This window comes from Physella acuta, unplaced genomic scaffold (genome assembly GCF_028476545.2).
Source record: "Physella acuta isolate Inbredline_101_S28 unplaced genomic scaffold, ASM2847654v3 ptg000476l, whole genome shotgun sequence".
In the NCBI taxonomy this organism is placed as follows: Eukaryota; Metazoa; Mollusca; class Gastropoda; family Physidae; genus Physella; species Physella acuta.
The window spans coordinates 799,309-815,582 of NW_026731995.1; the positions used below are offsets into that span (position 1 = coordinate 799,309).

General features: G+C 35.8%; 1 protein-coding gene across 3 annotated transcripts; it reads left to right on the forward strand.

Annotated features, from left to right (window-relative positions):
• Window positions 1–6,621: 6,621 nt before the first annotated feature.
• Window positions 6,622–11,668, forward strand: LOC131944025 (Y-box factor homolog). 3 transcript variants are annotated; one of them, XM_059304466.1, is made up of 7 exons: window positions 6,622–6,824; window positions 7,027–7,090; window positions 8,357–8,480; window positions 8,623–8,763; window positions 8,856–9,011; window positions 9,212–9,400; window positions 10,923–11,668. In XM_059304466.1, the coding sequence occupies exons 1-7, from the start codon at window positions 6,740–6,742 to the stop codon at window positions 11,025–11,027; spliced, it is 864 nt and encodes a 287-aa protein (XP_059160449.1). In that variant the 5' UTR covers window positions 6,622–6,739; the 3' UTR covers window positions 11,028–11,668. The 3 variants fall into 3 exon arrangements, with proteins under 3 accessions (XP_059160449.1, XP_059160448.1, XP_059160450.1); XM_059304465.1 differs by having other exon boundaries at window positions 6,623–6,824; window positions 8,853–9,011; XM_059304467.1 differs by having other exon boundaries at window positions 6,623–6,824; window positions 8,853–9,011; window positions 10,926–11,668.
• The last annotated feature ends 4,606 nt before the right edge of the window (window positions 11,669–16,274 follow it).

Here is a 16,274-nt window from a genome sequence, read left to right on the forward strand (position 1 = left end):
ACTATCCTTATAAGGTGAACCATCGGCAGAGGCGTAGCGACCCTTCCCTGCGCCAGGGGACAAACTTTCAATTTAGCGCCCCCCCCCTCGGGAGCAAAGTCGATTTGCACCCCCCCCCCCCCCTCAAACTGTTTATAATGCAAAAATGCAGCTAAAATGACATTTTAATTTGTTTTTACAACCCATTTTGGCGCCCCTAAGGTCGGCGCCCGGGGACATATGTACCCCCCTGCCCCCCCCCCCCCCCATTGCTACGCCTCTGACCATCGGGTCCGAGCGACTGGAGATGACGGGAGTGTCTAAAACACAAAGGATCAACACCTAAATATTGCGAAAAGCGGTCACTACTGTTTCCATAGCACTTTCTATGTCAACGAGGTGAGACAGCCATAAAAAAACCAAGCCAAAAGCCGCCGGCATCATCGCCCACATGCAACAAGGTGGAACGCCAAGAGACAATGCTAGTTGCGATCCTTATAAGGTGGACAATTGGGTCCATACGACTCGGGTGACGGGAGTTTACAAAGGATAAACAGATATAAACACTATATTTTGCAAAAAGAATGAGGGGTGGCACAGGAGGTGGCAGGTAATCGTCGGAAAAGAGCAACCTGAAATATTTTGTTTGATCTAAAAACTAAAGCAAGAACAATGAAGAGTGAAAGTTGAGAAAGAGGCAGTATTGCTTGGTGAGTCGTCAAAAAAACTAATACAAAACAATATTTACAGAAACATCGCATTGTAGACGGTGAAAACAGAAGTAGATTGAATTTCTACGTGGCACAGCATCCTAATATATAAAAGACCATGTGCGAACTTCTCTCTCTCTCTCTCTCTCTTTCTCTCTCTCTCTCTCTCTTTCTCTCTGTCCGCAAAATATTTTCGCAAGGTATCACATCAGAATCTTCAGCGATATATGGAGAACTTGATACGGACTTTTGTTGAAAATAATATGTTAGATGTTTTAAATGTATAACCACAATTTATTTAAAGAAGAAAAATAAAAAATAAAGGCGTATTCGAATGTAGAAAAACAGTTTTAATTATGCAATCGGAAAAGTGTTTATAGTTGTGAAAAAAAACGCATAAAAATGACGTCACATGCCAATTGTTTACAGAAACTCATGGCGTCATCTTCCAATTTTAGAATATGAAGAAATGAAGTATTTTTACTGTTTTAAAGTAATCATTTAAGTCACTTAATCAGTGTATGCCTGTGTTATGTTAAATGTGTCGGATTTTTAGCTAATGAGTTATTTCTTTGCTTTGTCACTAATATCGTTCAGCGTGTAGTAAAGCACATTGCGTTTTGACCAATAACTATTTTAAAAATTATTTTTCTCAAACAAGTACAACATTTTAAAATATATAGAACTATAATTCACGTGAAACGGGTACCGATGGCTAGTACAATTTATAATACATAAGTCCTATTGTTAGCGCAATTTCCATTCTGGAGAATTGCGTTTATTAACCCATCATTTCTGGATGTATGAATGAATGGATGTGTGTCCGCAGCTTTAAGTCGTATCTCCTCCTCAACGAAACAATATAGAGGACTAGTTCCAAAAGCAATTATGTTAAGCAAGTTACGAGGATGAACATAGGCCAAAAACTTCCGGGTTTCTTTCATGGATTTCCCGAAAAAGCCAAAAAAAAACTCGAAAAAATTCAGTTTTTGGCCCATATCTCGGCAACCAGACCACTTAGCGACTTGAAACATGTACCAATCGATTCCTGCTATAATTAAGAACAATATTGCCGAAGAAAGTTTTCAAAAATATCCTTTCGTTCGGTCACAAAAAATTAATTAGGAATTTTTAAACTGAGCATCGTGTAGGCCTAGGATGATATTTTTAATTTAAACTGAGCATCGTATAGGTTTTTAGCGCAAAAAAATATCCTTTCGTTCGGTCACAAAAAATTAAAAATTGTTATGGATAACATAAGGAAATTGCGCTTAAATTGTCACTAGACTTTTTATTAACTTGTTTTTCTCTATGCAACAGCATGTGTTAGTTACTGTAGAGCAAGGGTCTCCAAACTACGGCCCGCGGGCCGGATCCGGCCCGCGAGCTCCTCTCACCCGGCCCGCGGCGATCTTTTTGTCCACGGAAAAAAACGTTTGTTGGTGATGGCTGAGGAACTTTGCCCAGAAAAATCAAAGACATGTTTGGAATTAACTGGCCCCCGAATTGAAATTTGATAGTTAATGCGGCCCTCGGACTGAAAAGTTTGGAGACCCCTGCTGTAGAGCAACAAGTGTTTCTTCCAGACGTTTTTCTCGGGGGGGGGGGGGGGGGGGGGGGGCACTTGAAATTTTCGGAGGGGCGGTAGACTTTCTTCGGGGGGGGGGGGGGGAGGGTGGCGGACACTGTTAAAAGTATATATTTTCTATATAAATTATATAAATTTCATTTCGTTCGAGTGGGAAGAAACTCTGGCAATAACAATAAACCACAATATCTTTACTAACGTTATTCGTTAACGACGTTTTTAAATGCTTGCAGTCTGTTAGTAAGTCCGCAGATGTCTTTTTGTTGATATTGGATATATCATACAGATAGCCTATAAGATATTAAAAATCCAAATTGGACGTTTTACAACATCGCGACATGCGATGGAGCGATTGCTGAATTAACATTAAAATCAGATAATCGTTTGAAATATTCGAGATTAAAAGATGTATATTAAATACAATAAATATCTCATTATATTAACAGAGGCGTAGCCAATGGGAAGGCGTATAGGGTGCCAGCCCCAGGCGTCGACCCAAATGGTGCGCCAAATGTGGTGGATAATAATATAGAAAGCTCATTACTGAATTATAATATGCAGTCGAAATGAAGAATGTTGACTGCTACTTAACATTACGGACTTATTTAATTGTTTTCTATATCAACTGTGTGGCACCAAAAGAAAAAGGCAAAGGCATTTTCACCAACTCGAATAACTATATATAGATCTAAGTAGAGGAGGGGAGGGGGGCAGTAGCGTACGCAGGGGGGAGCAGGGGGAGCGGCCGCTCCCCCTCTGGCCATTTTCAGCAAAGTGGCGCCTTTTTGTAAACTTTTTAAACTCAAAGTTTTAAACAATGATATTTGTTAAAAAATATTTTTGGTCGGCACATCTATGTAAATCACAAGATTTCTTTTCATGCAGCAATTAAGCATTATTGTACTAGTCTAGTAGTGCCTAGGTTTACAACACGTATTAATGTTTGCCATTCTAAAAATAACCATTACGATGCATTGCAATATTTAAAAAACCTCTACGGTAGTACCACTTGGCAAGAGGGGTGTTAAGTTTAAGTTTAAGGCAGCTGTATAATGTATTTGCTTACGAATAATTGAATTAGAAAATGTTATACATAAAACTTCACACATAATTACTTCATATATACAGTAGGAATCGTGTGATTAATTTAAAAAAAATTAAAATACAGAAACAAATACAACTGATGTGGCACCTCTATTTAATTTACTTATGAGCAAACTGCGTAGTGGTGGGGAAATTTTGACAAGGTCAACAACGATAGTGATTACGATTACAAATTATATGAAACAGTTACAACCCCCCTACCCCATGGACCCTTCTGTAAAAAAAAAATATTGTCATAATACCCCTGCTACTTATTTAAATCTATTTCTGTAATATATATTTGTGTAATATATATTTGTGTAATATATATGTATGTTTAGAACAGTCATCTAAAAACTGACGCTATGTTCACTCTGAGTTGGTTATCTTCCCCCCCCCCCCCCCAACACACCTCACCACCTGATCTGTTAAGTACATGTAGAGAACACGTAATGATGTACTAAACTACCATGCCGCCAGAAAATTAGCTTTTTAAACGTAAAACTCTGTGAATATTGTTTTTGCAGTTACCAGTAAAAAGGTGTGTGATCAATACAGTGATCTAACCCATACCTATCACTATGTTAAAAAAATGATCTTTAAAGAACACAAAGAATATATGCTCTGAACTTAAAGACAGATATTTAGTTAAATGTAGGTTGATATTTCGAATGTTTTTCTATTATATCGAAAAGCGTGGTTTTATACCAACTCTGATTTTTTTTATAAACTTTCATTATGCTTTAATACTTTAGCGTTTATGATGACGATATATTAAATTCTGATTATAGACAAAAACATTTTGTAAACACGAATAGTGTTAAGCAATTTCATTATATTCTAAAGTTATTATTTTTTTTGAAATTTATAATTAAATGTGTAGATTACAGATTTATATTAAGAGAGTGATTATTTCCCCTATTTCACTTGTCCTAAATAATTTCCCAGGAATTATTATGTAAGAAATCTTTTTACAAGAATTACAAAACAGATTGTGTTACGTTCATTGTTTTTGGTTGTAGTGTGTGTATAAATATATATATATTTTTTGTTTAGATTGATACAAATTTTGTTTTGTCGGCCCACATTGTGTGTTTTTTTCTTATTTCTTCAGAGTGCTTCATTCAATTTATTTTACATCATAGCGAAGTAATGACATACAGCTAGTAATTATATATATATATATATATATATATATATATATATATATATATATATATATATATATATATATATATATACACGTAAATAGAACGTGTTAAAAATTCGGCGCCTTTTTTTTTGCTCTTTTTGCTCCCCCTACAACGAAAACCTGGATACGCCTCTGGAGGGGGGGGGGGGCACATAATTGATAGTTGGTCTTGGCACCGAACTAGATAGCTACGCTTTTGAATATTACCCAGTCTATAGTGTAAATAATATAATCAAAGTTATTAATTATTAGGTACTTTTAAATGGTAATTACACATTTTTTGCGCCCCTCAATGGACAGCGCTGTAGACGACTGCCTCGTTCGCCTAATGGGTAGCGCCGGCCCTGAGAAAATAATTACACATTATTTATTGTCTTTTAAATATAAATTAATGTTTACAAAAAGAATAAAAATATTATATGAAAATGATATAGCCATTTGTAATTTATTTTACAACATATTTCTATTTCTCAGAGTAAATATATTATTATGTTGTGTGCTAAAAACTCAAACCAGCAAGCAAGTGTGTCAACTAGATCTAATTGGTAAATAAACCGATCGATGTATTTTGTTTTCAATGAAGTCATACACGCAGAATGACTGTGTGACAAGTAGCCGACTCCATTAATGAGTGTCCAATTTTGATGTTGTCCTAACCATTTAAACTGTTAAACCACGTTTGCGCTGCATGCTAAAATGACTGTAGAACATATAAACTAGATCCGTGTGCTCTACCCACATCTGTTTTCAATATTGATAATTAGAAAAGCAATATGTCTACCCAATTCTGTTCTATTGTTTTTAACTAGATTTACACTGTATCTACGCTTCCCCGAAGTCAGAGCACTTAGTCAGCATAATATTTTACCAGCAACTGTCTCCAGATGTTTGCTTCACTCCTGACAGCTCTTTCCTGCTCTTCAACAAATCGCTGATTTGCTTTTCAGCGCTGTCACGCCACACATCTCGAAAAATATACTTTTTTTTAGTGTCCGCCCCCCGGAAAATGTTGTCCGCCCCCCCCCCCCCCCCCCCCCCGAAAATATCAAATGCACCCTCCCGGAGAAAAAAGTCTGGAAGAAATACTGGATGTGGATGAATTTACTCTCATGCCCTTCATCTTAATACTATAGTGGCGTGATGTTCCAGGAACACTATCCGCTGCCACACAAAATCAGGACTGACCATGCCTGCAAACAACCATGTGCAGCGGGTGTAGCAATGGTCTCTTTAGATGAGGTGAGAAGCACAACTACTCTCTAGTGACTTTCACGATTCAACAAAGAAGTAACTGTTGTTTTTGTTATTGTAAACAATTCGTCCAGTTCCATCTTTAAATTCTCTACTAGGATGACATTGGCCATGAGATTGGGCGCCGGGAAGGGTCGCTACGCCTCTGGATGAATCAGAAATCGATTCCGAGGTAGGCCTACTTTTTTCTTCTAAAAATAAAGTAAAACAAAATATTGAGTCTCCATATACTCGATTTATTTACTTAAAAAGCTCAGAGGTCCCTAGACCTCGGGCCCATGGACTTTGTCCACCTAGGTTACATCATAATTTATATGTTTACGCCACTGGATATGGAGTTACGATTCCCTGAAAAAGCAGAGTGATAGCTTCATTTTGTCACATTTCGTGGAAAATTGTTTAACATTTTACACGTGGGCATTTTTGTTATGTTAACTTTTTGAAGTAAAGATTTTAAAAAATACCCATGCTCAGTTTTGTGCTCTCACTGGTTATGTCTCTCGCATTGAGCTTAAGAACACACCCCCCCCTCCCCCAGTTTAATATTCTTAATAAGCTAATTAGAGAGAATTGTGTTTGAAAGCACGAAAAAACAAACGAAGCCAATGTTTTACTCTTCACATTTTTTTTTGTAAAAAATTGTCCTAGTGTAGCAAGTGTTAAGAGAGTCTTAGCTAAAGCGAATTTAATGAATTTATAAATATTTTCTTTTCGTGATGAAATATCATTACAGTTTTCCAACAACCACAACTTTGACCAATTAGAATATTATACAGCCATGACGTCAGAAAAACCATCCAATCGCGTGCAAGTGACGACAAAAGAGGTAACAGGCCAGCTCTTAGTAGTTCATTGCGAGAAAGGACATGGTAAGGGAAAGACCGTAAGATATAGTGGGGTTTTAGTAGTACCAACTGACGGCATTTACCATCTGCCATGGCCGACACTGAAAATCAGTCTGAGGTTGAAAATAAGCCGGCACCTGAACAAAAATTAGAACAAAAGGAAAAGAAAATTATTGGTGAGTAAAATATTTAAAAAATAAACCGTTTTTCACGTTGCCGTTCGTAGCACAGCGGCACATTCGATAAAAAAAAAAGCTAGTTTAAGTCATATAAAAACTAGAATATAATTCGCCTGTTTAAAGAGTCAAATTAAATTATAGATATCTAGATCACTAGTCTAGATCTACTTGATTCTACTTTTAATCATTGATTTTTTAGCTGGCCATGTAACAGGGACAGTGAAATGGTTCAACGTGAAGAGTGGATACGGATTTATCAACCGGTAAGGCTGGGATTGGTAAATTGTTAAAGGGGTGGGGGGAGGGACACCATTGGCAGGAGAGCCGTGTTCGTTCATGCTCGTTGCCGGTGTGCGATTAGTCACGAGCCTCGCACATCTCTTTGTCTCGATTTCAGCTTAATTTGTTAGTAGATTCTATATCTTAACAAATTGCAGAAAATAGATTGTTATTCCTACTAGATCGAGAAATCTAGATCTATATCTAAAGCAGCTTATTAACAAACCACCAAATCTAGACTAGACCTAGATCTAGAAGACTCATAGAACTAGTCTAGAGTCTAGAGATCTCTTGAAAAAAGTCTATTGGCTTGGCTGGGCTGGTCACAAGAGATGTCTGGGTTTTTGTGTGTGTTGGAAATGGATTTGAAAATAAGAAATAAACTAGGAAATTCAGATTTGGTTAGATCTGATGTAAATCTGTTGCTTTTGGTAATCTCTGCTTACCATCCCTCATGAAACTTATAAATAAAAACATTGCATGCAGTACAAGTCTGTTCAAAATGTTGATCTAGAACTAGATTTACTTTTTATTTTATGTAGCCTAGATTATTGTTATTGTAAATATAGATCCATAGAGTCTAGTATGTTACTTTTTCTTGGTTTGCAAAAAATGTTGAGGATGATTATAGATACCGGTTTCCGATAATAGACTCTTCCATAAAATAGGTGTGTTGTATGGTAGGACCAGGGTTAGCATTGACATTAGCCAGCCATGTGTGTATTTAGTTAACTACCAGAACCATACACCCCTTTTTAAAGAAGATTCCATTATCGGATACCAGTATAAGCATTCTCCCAAGGCTTGAATTCTATCATTTGTTCTGTAAAAGCTTTGTTATAAATTAGCTATAGGCTTTTGTTTGGATATGAGGGTCTTTAAATTTAACCAAATTGTAGTTAATTTAAATTTTACAAGTACATTATGTAAACAGTCATCTGGGGACAAATTAAGGCTTTTAAAGTTAAACCTCATCCAAGGTTAAATCAAAAGAATCAGTAATACTGTTCAAAGTTACTTCAGTTTTTGACAGTTGCATTATCTTTAGCTACCCAACAGATATTACTGGTCAACTAAATTTATTGATAGGTACCCATCTTCTAACAGCTAACAACAAAAGGGTACTTATGTTTGCAGGACATACACTGTCAGTCATTTTTTTATTTGGATTATTGTACTAACAGAAATAAAAATAGTCTTTATTATATTATGCCTAAACAGTCTTTTCTAAAGGTTAACCTTTGTTTTAGTGATGACACAAAGGAAGACGTATTTGTGCACCAGACGGCCATTATAAAAAACAACCCAAGAAAATACCTTAGAAGTGTTGGAGATGGCGAAAAAGTAGAGTTTGATGTCGTTGAGGGAGAGAAGGTGAGGGGCAGTAATTTCTATTCCTAAGTATTGCATTTTAAAGTAATTTCTATTCCTAAGTATTGCATTTTAAAGTAATTTCTATTCCCAAGTATTGCATTTTAATTTAACATACTGTTAAAATGTCTTTTATCATTTAAAGGGAAATGAAGCGGCCAACGTGACTGGGCCTGACGGCTCTAATGTACAAGGCAGTAAATATGCAGCTGATCGTCGTAGATTTAGACGTGGAGGGTGGTTCCCACGCTATCGTGGAGGAGGGCGTGGTGGTAGACCAAGACAAGTAAGTCTAAAGTTTAAAAAAATATCTTATATCTTCTGTTCCCATAAACCCCTGTATGTTCGCATTTGATGTGTTAATAATTATTTTAGCAGAACTTTCAAGAAGAAGAATCAGGGTCTGTAGAATATCCTTCCCCACGTGGAAGAGGAAGAGGTCAGCCGTTTTATCAAAACAGACGATACTTTGGACCACCACGTCGTGGTGGTGGTACTAGTGCTAGTGGTGCTGGAAGGCAGCAGTTTCTAGAGGTAATTTTAAATATGTACTACAGATAGTCATACTTAATCTATAAGTGAATCAATTTTCAATTATGAATTAAAATGTACTATAATGCTCAATTTTGACTAGTAGCTTATTTTTCCAGCTATACCCCTTTTATTTTTGTTTATATTTTTAGTAACAACATTAGATTTTTCGTCACTTCTAATTTAAAATTTCATTTATCTAGGGCCAGGGCGAATATCAGCTTCAGCGTGATCAGGGCTATAGAGGCCGCAGACCATTTTACAGGAGATACTATGGGCCACCACCGAGGGGATACTATGATGGTGGTTACTATGGCTACCAAGGTGGTCCCCCTAGGGGAGGTCCACGCAGAAGAGGCCGAGGGCGTGGTGGCTTCCGCCGTGGCAAAGGAGTAAGTATATGAATTTCTTAATTTATAGTGGTAATTCAATAGTTTTGATAATGTGTATTACATATCTAACAACTAGGTCTTCTGCCTCTACTTATCCAATAAAGTCTATTCCTAATTGACTACTGAGACTACTACCACTGCAATAATTCAAGAACTAGGACTACTGCCGTTGTTAACTATCCTACACTAAATCTAGTACTACTCTTTTTGTATTTTTAATTTTTATAATCTCATTGGTGTCCTTGATATTTTTTCCATTTTCCTCCTTAAAATCTCAAATTTGTCTTTACTATTGTGCATTTAACTATTAACTTTCCACAATCTGTTCTCCTATATTAGCCTACATTAGCTTTTTCATAGTGATATTGCATTTTGATAATGCAATTTTGGATTGCAGTATTGATTTTAAATTGAATGAAAGCAGAAGCTTTAATAAATTGTTTTGATTATTAAAATTCAGTGGCTTGTTAGAGAATTCAACATGTTAATATATTCAAACTGTTTGCCCACACTTCATTTTTTTTAAAACTTAAAACATGGTAAATAATCTTTAAATTTACAAATCTATTAATGGATATAATAATGAAGTAATAAAATTTTGGCTTTTCAGTCTTGGTTTTTAGTGTACAGTTATTGAATATATTTTTACAAATGTAATACTCTTCCACATTTATATCCTTATGATCTGGTTTAATTAAGGAATAAAGTAATGCCTGTTTACTTAAAATGCTAAATATAGAGAATTCAAGGTCTAGTGTTTTTAGGAGGGTACAATTTTTATTTTTTAACATCCATATTTAACCATTGTAACTCAAAACATTCAGTTTAATAGACTTACTTCAAAAGCTTATAATAGTTAATAGCTTGTGAATTTACAATTACTGTATTAAAATCAGAATTACGTCACTAGAATTACTTTGATTTTTATTTCACTATATTATTCACATTATATAAATGTAGACAAGTTCAGAAACTGATGCATAGTATTATTACTAATTGTATTGCCTGTATTGGAAGAACAAAATTTAACTTAAAATAATTTCTAGCTTCAAATCTTCTTACCAGCGAGCCTTGTTTCCTAGATTCTGAGCAAATTGACTGTATAGTTCATCTAACATTACCAGATGACAGTAAATTAAGCTCTAGAATAATTGGACACATACCCCAGTCTAGTGCTAAATCATTACTGATAATAGGCACATTATTCTTAGGGTATCATAATCTGCATACTTTGTTATGGATTTAGTTAAAATATTTAAGAAGAAAACTACTCAGAACTGGTGTTGAAATATATATTTTTTACCTAATGATTTGTGGTTACAGCTAGCTTAGCTGTGAGCAAATGCCTTTTAATTTGTAAATGTTAAGAAACAACTTTACTTCTCAAAAGCTTTTTTTCTACTACATTGAGGTTTCTGTGAACTTAATTTTAAAGGAAATCTTGCCAACATATCTTTTGATTTTTGTTACACTATGCTGCTATTAGATTTTCTGTTTATCAGTGTGTACCTTTTTTCTTTAGCAGCGAAAAGACGACGACGACAGTCAGACTCCAAAGGCTGAAGTAAGCAACGACACCCTCAAGTCAGAACCTTCTTCTACCACCGTAGAAAGTAAAGAAGACTAACAGCAATGGAGGGAAACCAAACTAATTCGCCAAACAGAATGACCTTGATCTACTGTTTATTTGTGTGTCCATGTGTGTGCTGAGACAACCCAGTGACTCAATCGAAACAACCTAACAGTAACTTCAAACACCCCTATCTGTTGGTTATCATCTGGGAAACAGGGCTGGCTCTTGTGTTTAAAACTATCTTTACACCTAGCAACTCTTCGTCTTTACAAGTAACCAATGAAAACAACACCAATCACTAATGACAACAGAACACTTCTTATACAGTTTCAGAGAGCATACTATCAAAGCAGCTTTCTAATAGTTTTTTCCAAGTGTGACGCATGATGACTCATTTTTTAAAAATTACATAGACTACCACTCCTTAAAACGTAAAAGAATAAAAAAAAATAGCACATAGCTGAAGTTAAATTTACCTGACTGACTTTTGAAGACTTAGATAAAATGTTAAAAACTATGCAATTTCATGTTTTTTTATTTTAGTGACTTTTGTAATGTTAGGGTTAATTTATCAAGTTATCATGTTAAAAGGTAAAATTCAAGTTCTATTATGGCTGAGATGTGTCAAGTTTCTATTCACATGTTGATTTCTCACGGCCAAATGCATGTGCTTATTAAAAGTTTTTTGATAGGTCTATTGGTCTTTGTTTTCTATATGGATGTGTTTGATGTGCAGACTGGTTGCTTGAAGTCTAAGATGTCAACTTCTTGACAATTATTAAGTATGCACAAATTGGTCACTAAAAAATACTGGCAAAGTTAACGTGATAATCAAATGAACTGTTTTAGTTAAGTAAGCAGAAAAAAATTGATAGTGCTATAATAAAATGCCATGTTCTACTATAGTATATTATTAATAGTACTTAAAATTATCTTGAACAACAGTGTTGTTCTAATGACTACTTTATTAAAGTTTATTTATAGACAGGCGTTGAAAAAAGTACAACTTGCACTAAGGTCAACTATATGGGAAGGTTTTGAACTACAGTTCCTAAAATGTATTAAGCCTACTTGTGATTAGGATTAGCTGCTGATTAGTATTTGCAAGCTTCTAGTTAACTTGTTTCCTCCATGGATTAAAGCTGCTAAATTTCAACCACTTATAAAAAAATCGATTTGTTTGAAACTGGACAATGCCGTTTGACATCAAATTTTACTTAGTAAGAATTAAAGTTTACTATTGTATTAAAATAAAAATTTATAATGAATAACACGTATAAGCTTTATATAATGTTGCACTAAAAAATGAAAATACATGATTTCGTTAAATATTTAAATAACCAAAAAGAAAAGTGTTGGTCTATAAATTTTATGTATTTAATTTAAATATCTTTAAAATTTAAGAAGCGGCCCACGCCTTTCTTTTTAGTTATAATAGTTATATTAATAATAGTGAATTATTATATATTTAAAGCAAATAGTGTATTTTCTACTTTTTGGTGCATTATTAAAGGTTTGTTATTAACACGTTTTTTTTTAAAAAATCTAGATCTAATAGTTAATAGATTTCTTTTACATAATTAAAAAGGGAGATAATTACGGAAAGACTTTGAAATGTACTTTAATTATTATTTCCCTTATTGTTACACGAAATTTTGAGCTGTGACACCAAACGAGATCACGGAATTGAAGGCCTAATTAATGTTAATTATGAAAAGGTACAACTAGCACGACTGATTTGAATTAGCTAAAATATTGTTTAAAATCAGTCTTTCATTTATCAACTGTCCATATATGTAACTAGCAAAATTCACTTCTAATATCAAGAAAAATAGCAAGGTATTAATAATTGCTAGGAGGGGCAGGGCCGGCGCTACCTATAACGCGGCCGCCTAGGGTGCTATCCATATGGGGAGGCGCAAAAATGTGTAATCGCCATTAATAAAATACCTAATAATTGATAACTTTGCGATCTATTTCGTTGCCTGGGCGAACTATCAATTTAGCGCTCCTCTTCAAATTACGCCTAGAATTTAGAAATAGTTATTCGCGTTGGTGAAAATGCGCCTCCTCACCCCCCCCCCCCCCTCATTTGGACAGATCGGAGCACAATTGACGTCACTTTTGTCTTTTTATTTTGGTGTCCCACAAATTATGTAGAAAACAAATAAGTCCGTAATGCCAAGTAGCAGTCCACATTTTTTATTTCGACTGTATTTAATTCAGTAATGAGCTCTTTATATTGTTATCTACCACGTTTGACGCCCCCTTTGGGTCGGCGCATATGGCGACCGCTCCTCACGCCTTCTCCTAGCTAAGCCTCTGTTAATATAATAAGAATATTATTCTATATTTTATTAGAACAACATAATATTCTATTTGGCTTCCTTTATGATACGCCGAATATCAATGAAAAGACACCTGCGTGTTTCTACCAGACTTTTTTCTCCGGGGGGGGGGGGGGGGGGGCACTTGAAATTTTCGGGGGGGGGGGCGGGCGGATACTGTTAAAAGTAAAATTTTTTTATATAAATTATATAAATTTCATTTCGTTCGGAGAGGGGAGGGGCGGTAAAAAAAAATTTCGGGGGGGGGGGGGGGGGGGGGGGCTTTGCCCCCCCCCCCCCCCCCCCCCCCCGAAGAGATGCCTGCAAGAAACTCTGCCTGCGAGTAAACTTACTGGCTGCAAACATTTACAAACGTCGTTAATGCATAACGCTAATAAAGATATTGATACTGACGAGCTTTACAAACAATGAGTTTCAAGTTGTAGCTTCCTAAGCATATGTCACCATCAGATGTGCTTCTCTATATTGTACAACTAAAATTGGAAGATTATGTATCAAATGATTCCTTGAGTTTACTGATAACACTTTCAATGTCCGTGGCTAGTAAAGAGAGCTTCTTCCAGGCATCTCTTCGGGGGGGGGGGGGGGGGTGCAAAATCCGAAAGAAAAATAATAATTTTGCACCTTGATAGACTAGTGAAAAAACAAATCGACTGCGATACTAATTTTGTATTCAGTAACTGACACACACTATGCGCAGAGAATAAAAACTACGTAAGTTGTAATATGAAAAATAGGAAAACCTTTATACCACTACCATTACTTATTGCTCTTCTTTTAATAGTCAAAGGGGTGCCGATAAAGATAAATTAAATAATTTTGTACTAAGCTAATTAAAACGAAATTTCTTCTCGCATTATTAAAATGAAGCATCTTGGCGAATGATTAAGGTATAAAAAGGAATTAATTCAAAATTAATAATATAAATGTAAAAAAAAAAACCCACATAAGAATAAAACAAACACGGAAACCATTACACATATAAAATTCGTTTGATTCACATTTTTTTGACCGAATTGCTTGGTAAAACTACCTAGTTTTGCCTAGGGCGCTAAAAAACCTGGCGCCTGCATTGGCTAGGGGTCGAGTCGGTATTATAAGAGCTCAAGGTTGCTAAAGCTGTAAGTCCTGTGTTCCACCCCCCCCCCTCCCATCGGACAAATGAGGCTCGATAGCTGAGGGCATATCTTGGGGAGAAAATTCCAAAATAAAAGGAATGCAGCCCGGCAGTTACTTCTTGGTTGGACAAATCCAAAAAGAAAAGAAGACTGAAACAAGACGTTTAACAGATTGACACGTATAACCGTATTATACTTTCTTGTGTTGGAGGACATGGCATCCATTATAATAATGCCATAATAATAATGGCATACATTATAATAAAGAACGAAGAAGAAGAGAGTTTTTTTTAGAGTTGGCGGTAGAATAATCCAGAGGCGCCACACAAGTAAAGCAAATAGACAGCAACATATGGCCTAATATATGGTACAAAGTGGACCTGTGTTTACACAGCTTACACTATTTACACAGCTTACACTATTTACACCGCTTACAAAGCGTACACTATTGACACAGCTTACACTATTTACACAGCTTACACTATTTACACAGCTTACACAGCTTATACTATTTATACAGCTTACACTATTTACACAACTTACACAGCTTACACTATATACACAGCTTACACTATTTACACAGCTTACACTATTTACACAGCTTACACTATTTACATGGCTTACACTATTTACACAGCTTACACTATTTACACAGCTTACACTATTTACACCGCTTACAAAGCGTACACTATTTACACAGCTTACACTATTTACACCGCTTACACTATTTACACAGCTTACACTATTTACACCGCTTACACAGCTTATACTATTTACACAGCTTACACTGTTTACACAGCTTACGCTGAAACTTCTCAGCAACATTTTCTAGATGATACGAATTCCTGTACTACCTCAGTTCCACTTTCAACAACATCCGAGTAAATCACTGATAATTGTTCTAAATGTTTTAAACTTTCAACTAATGCAGGATGTTTTGGGCCTAAACAACAAAACTTGGAAAACCCAAGGCGACATTTAAACCGCCGCCGAACAACACGTTTTCTCGGCCGTCCGCGCCCAGGGAGAGACTTCCAAAATCTATAGCGATGACGGACACACTACCAGTAGCCTTATATATATATATACTAGCTGCATCCCGTGCTCCGCCACGGTAAATCTTTTTTAAATGTACCAACTTGGGAACAGAACAAAACTAAACACAACACAAACGAACGCAAAATAAAAAAAAAAAAAACACAAACGAAAAAACAAACACAACACTCATAACATAAACACAATTTTCCGAGCGCAGGCGGACGCGTCTGACACAGTGAATGACTAAAAAACAGAGGCGTAGCGACCATTTCCGGCGCCAGGGGACAAACTTTCGATTTGACCCCCCCCCTCAAACTCACCCCCTCCCCTCAAAATTTCAATTTCCACCCCACGCCCTTAAACTTTCGATTTGCACCCCCCTCAAACTTTCAATATATATATATATATATATATATATATATATATATATATATATATATATATATATATATATATATATATATATAATTATCTATATATATAATTCTCTTCTGGGAGACGCTAGAAAACAAGCTGTAAACGCGCTCCCTACCATCCCCACCCCTACATGGTCTTAGTGAGCTGTGGTTCACGCTGTTTACCTTCGTGGAGTCGGGTTTAGTGACGGCTATTAGGGGCAGATAATTTAGTTTGAAACGATTTTAAACGTTGGGGGGGGGGGGGGGGGGGTGAAGGAAGGGGGGCGGTTATGGTCATTAACGAGCTACTTATAGTGTTTTAAAGTTTAAAGAAATATTTTCAGTGTCAGCGTTTGTACTGTCGAATTCACAAATTATGAATTACTGAAAAGTAGAAAA

Excerpts from the sequence above, each read along its gene's own strand:
- LOC131944025 (XM_059304465.1), top strand. The coding sequence starts at position 6,740 with ATGGCCGACACTGAAAATCAGTCTGAGGTTGAAAATAAGCCGGCACCT. Across the intron at positions 7,091-8,356 it reads GGATACGGATTTATCAACCG|TGATGACACAAAGGAAGACG; the intron begins GTAAGGCTGGGA and ends CCTTTGTTTTAG. Across the intron at positions 9,401-10,922 it reads GCTTCCGCCGTGGCAAAGGA|CAGCGAAAAGACGACGACGA; the intron begins GTAAGTATATGA and ends TTTTTTCTTTAG.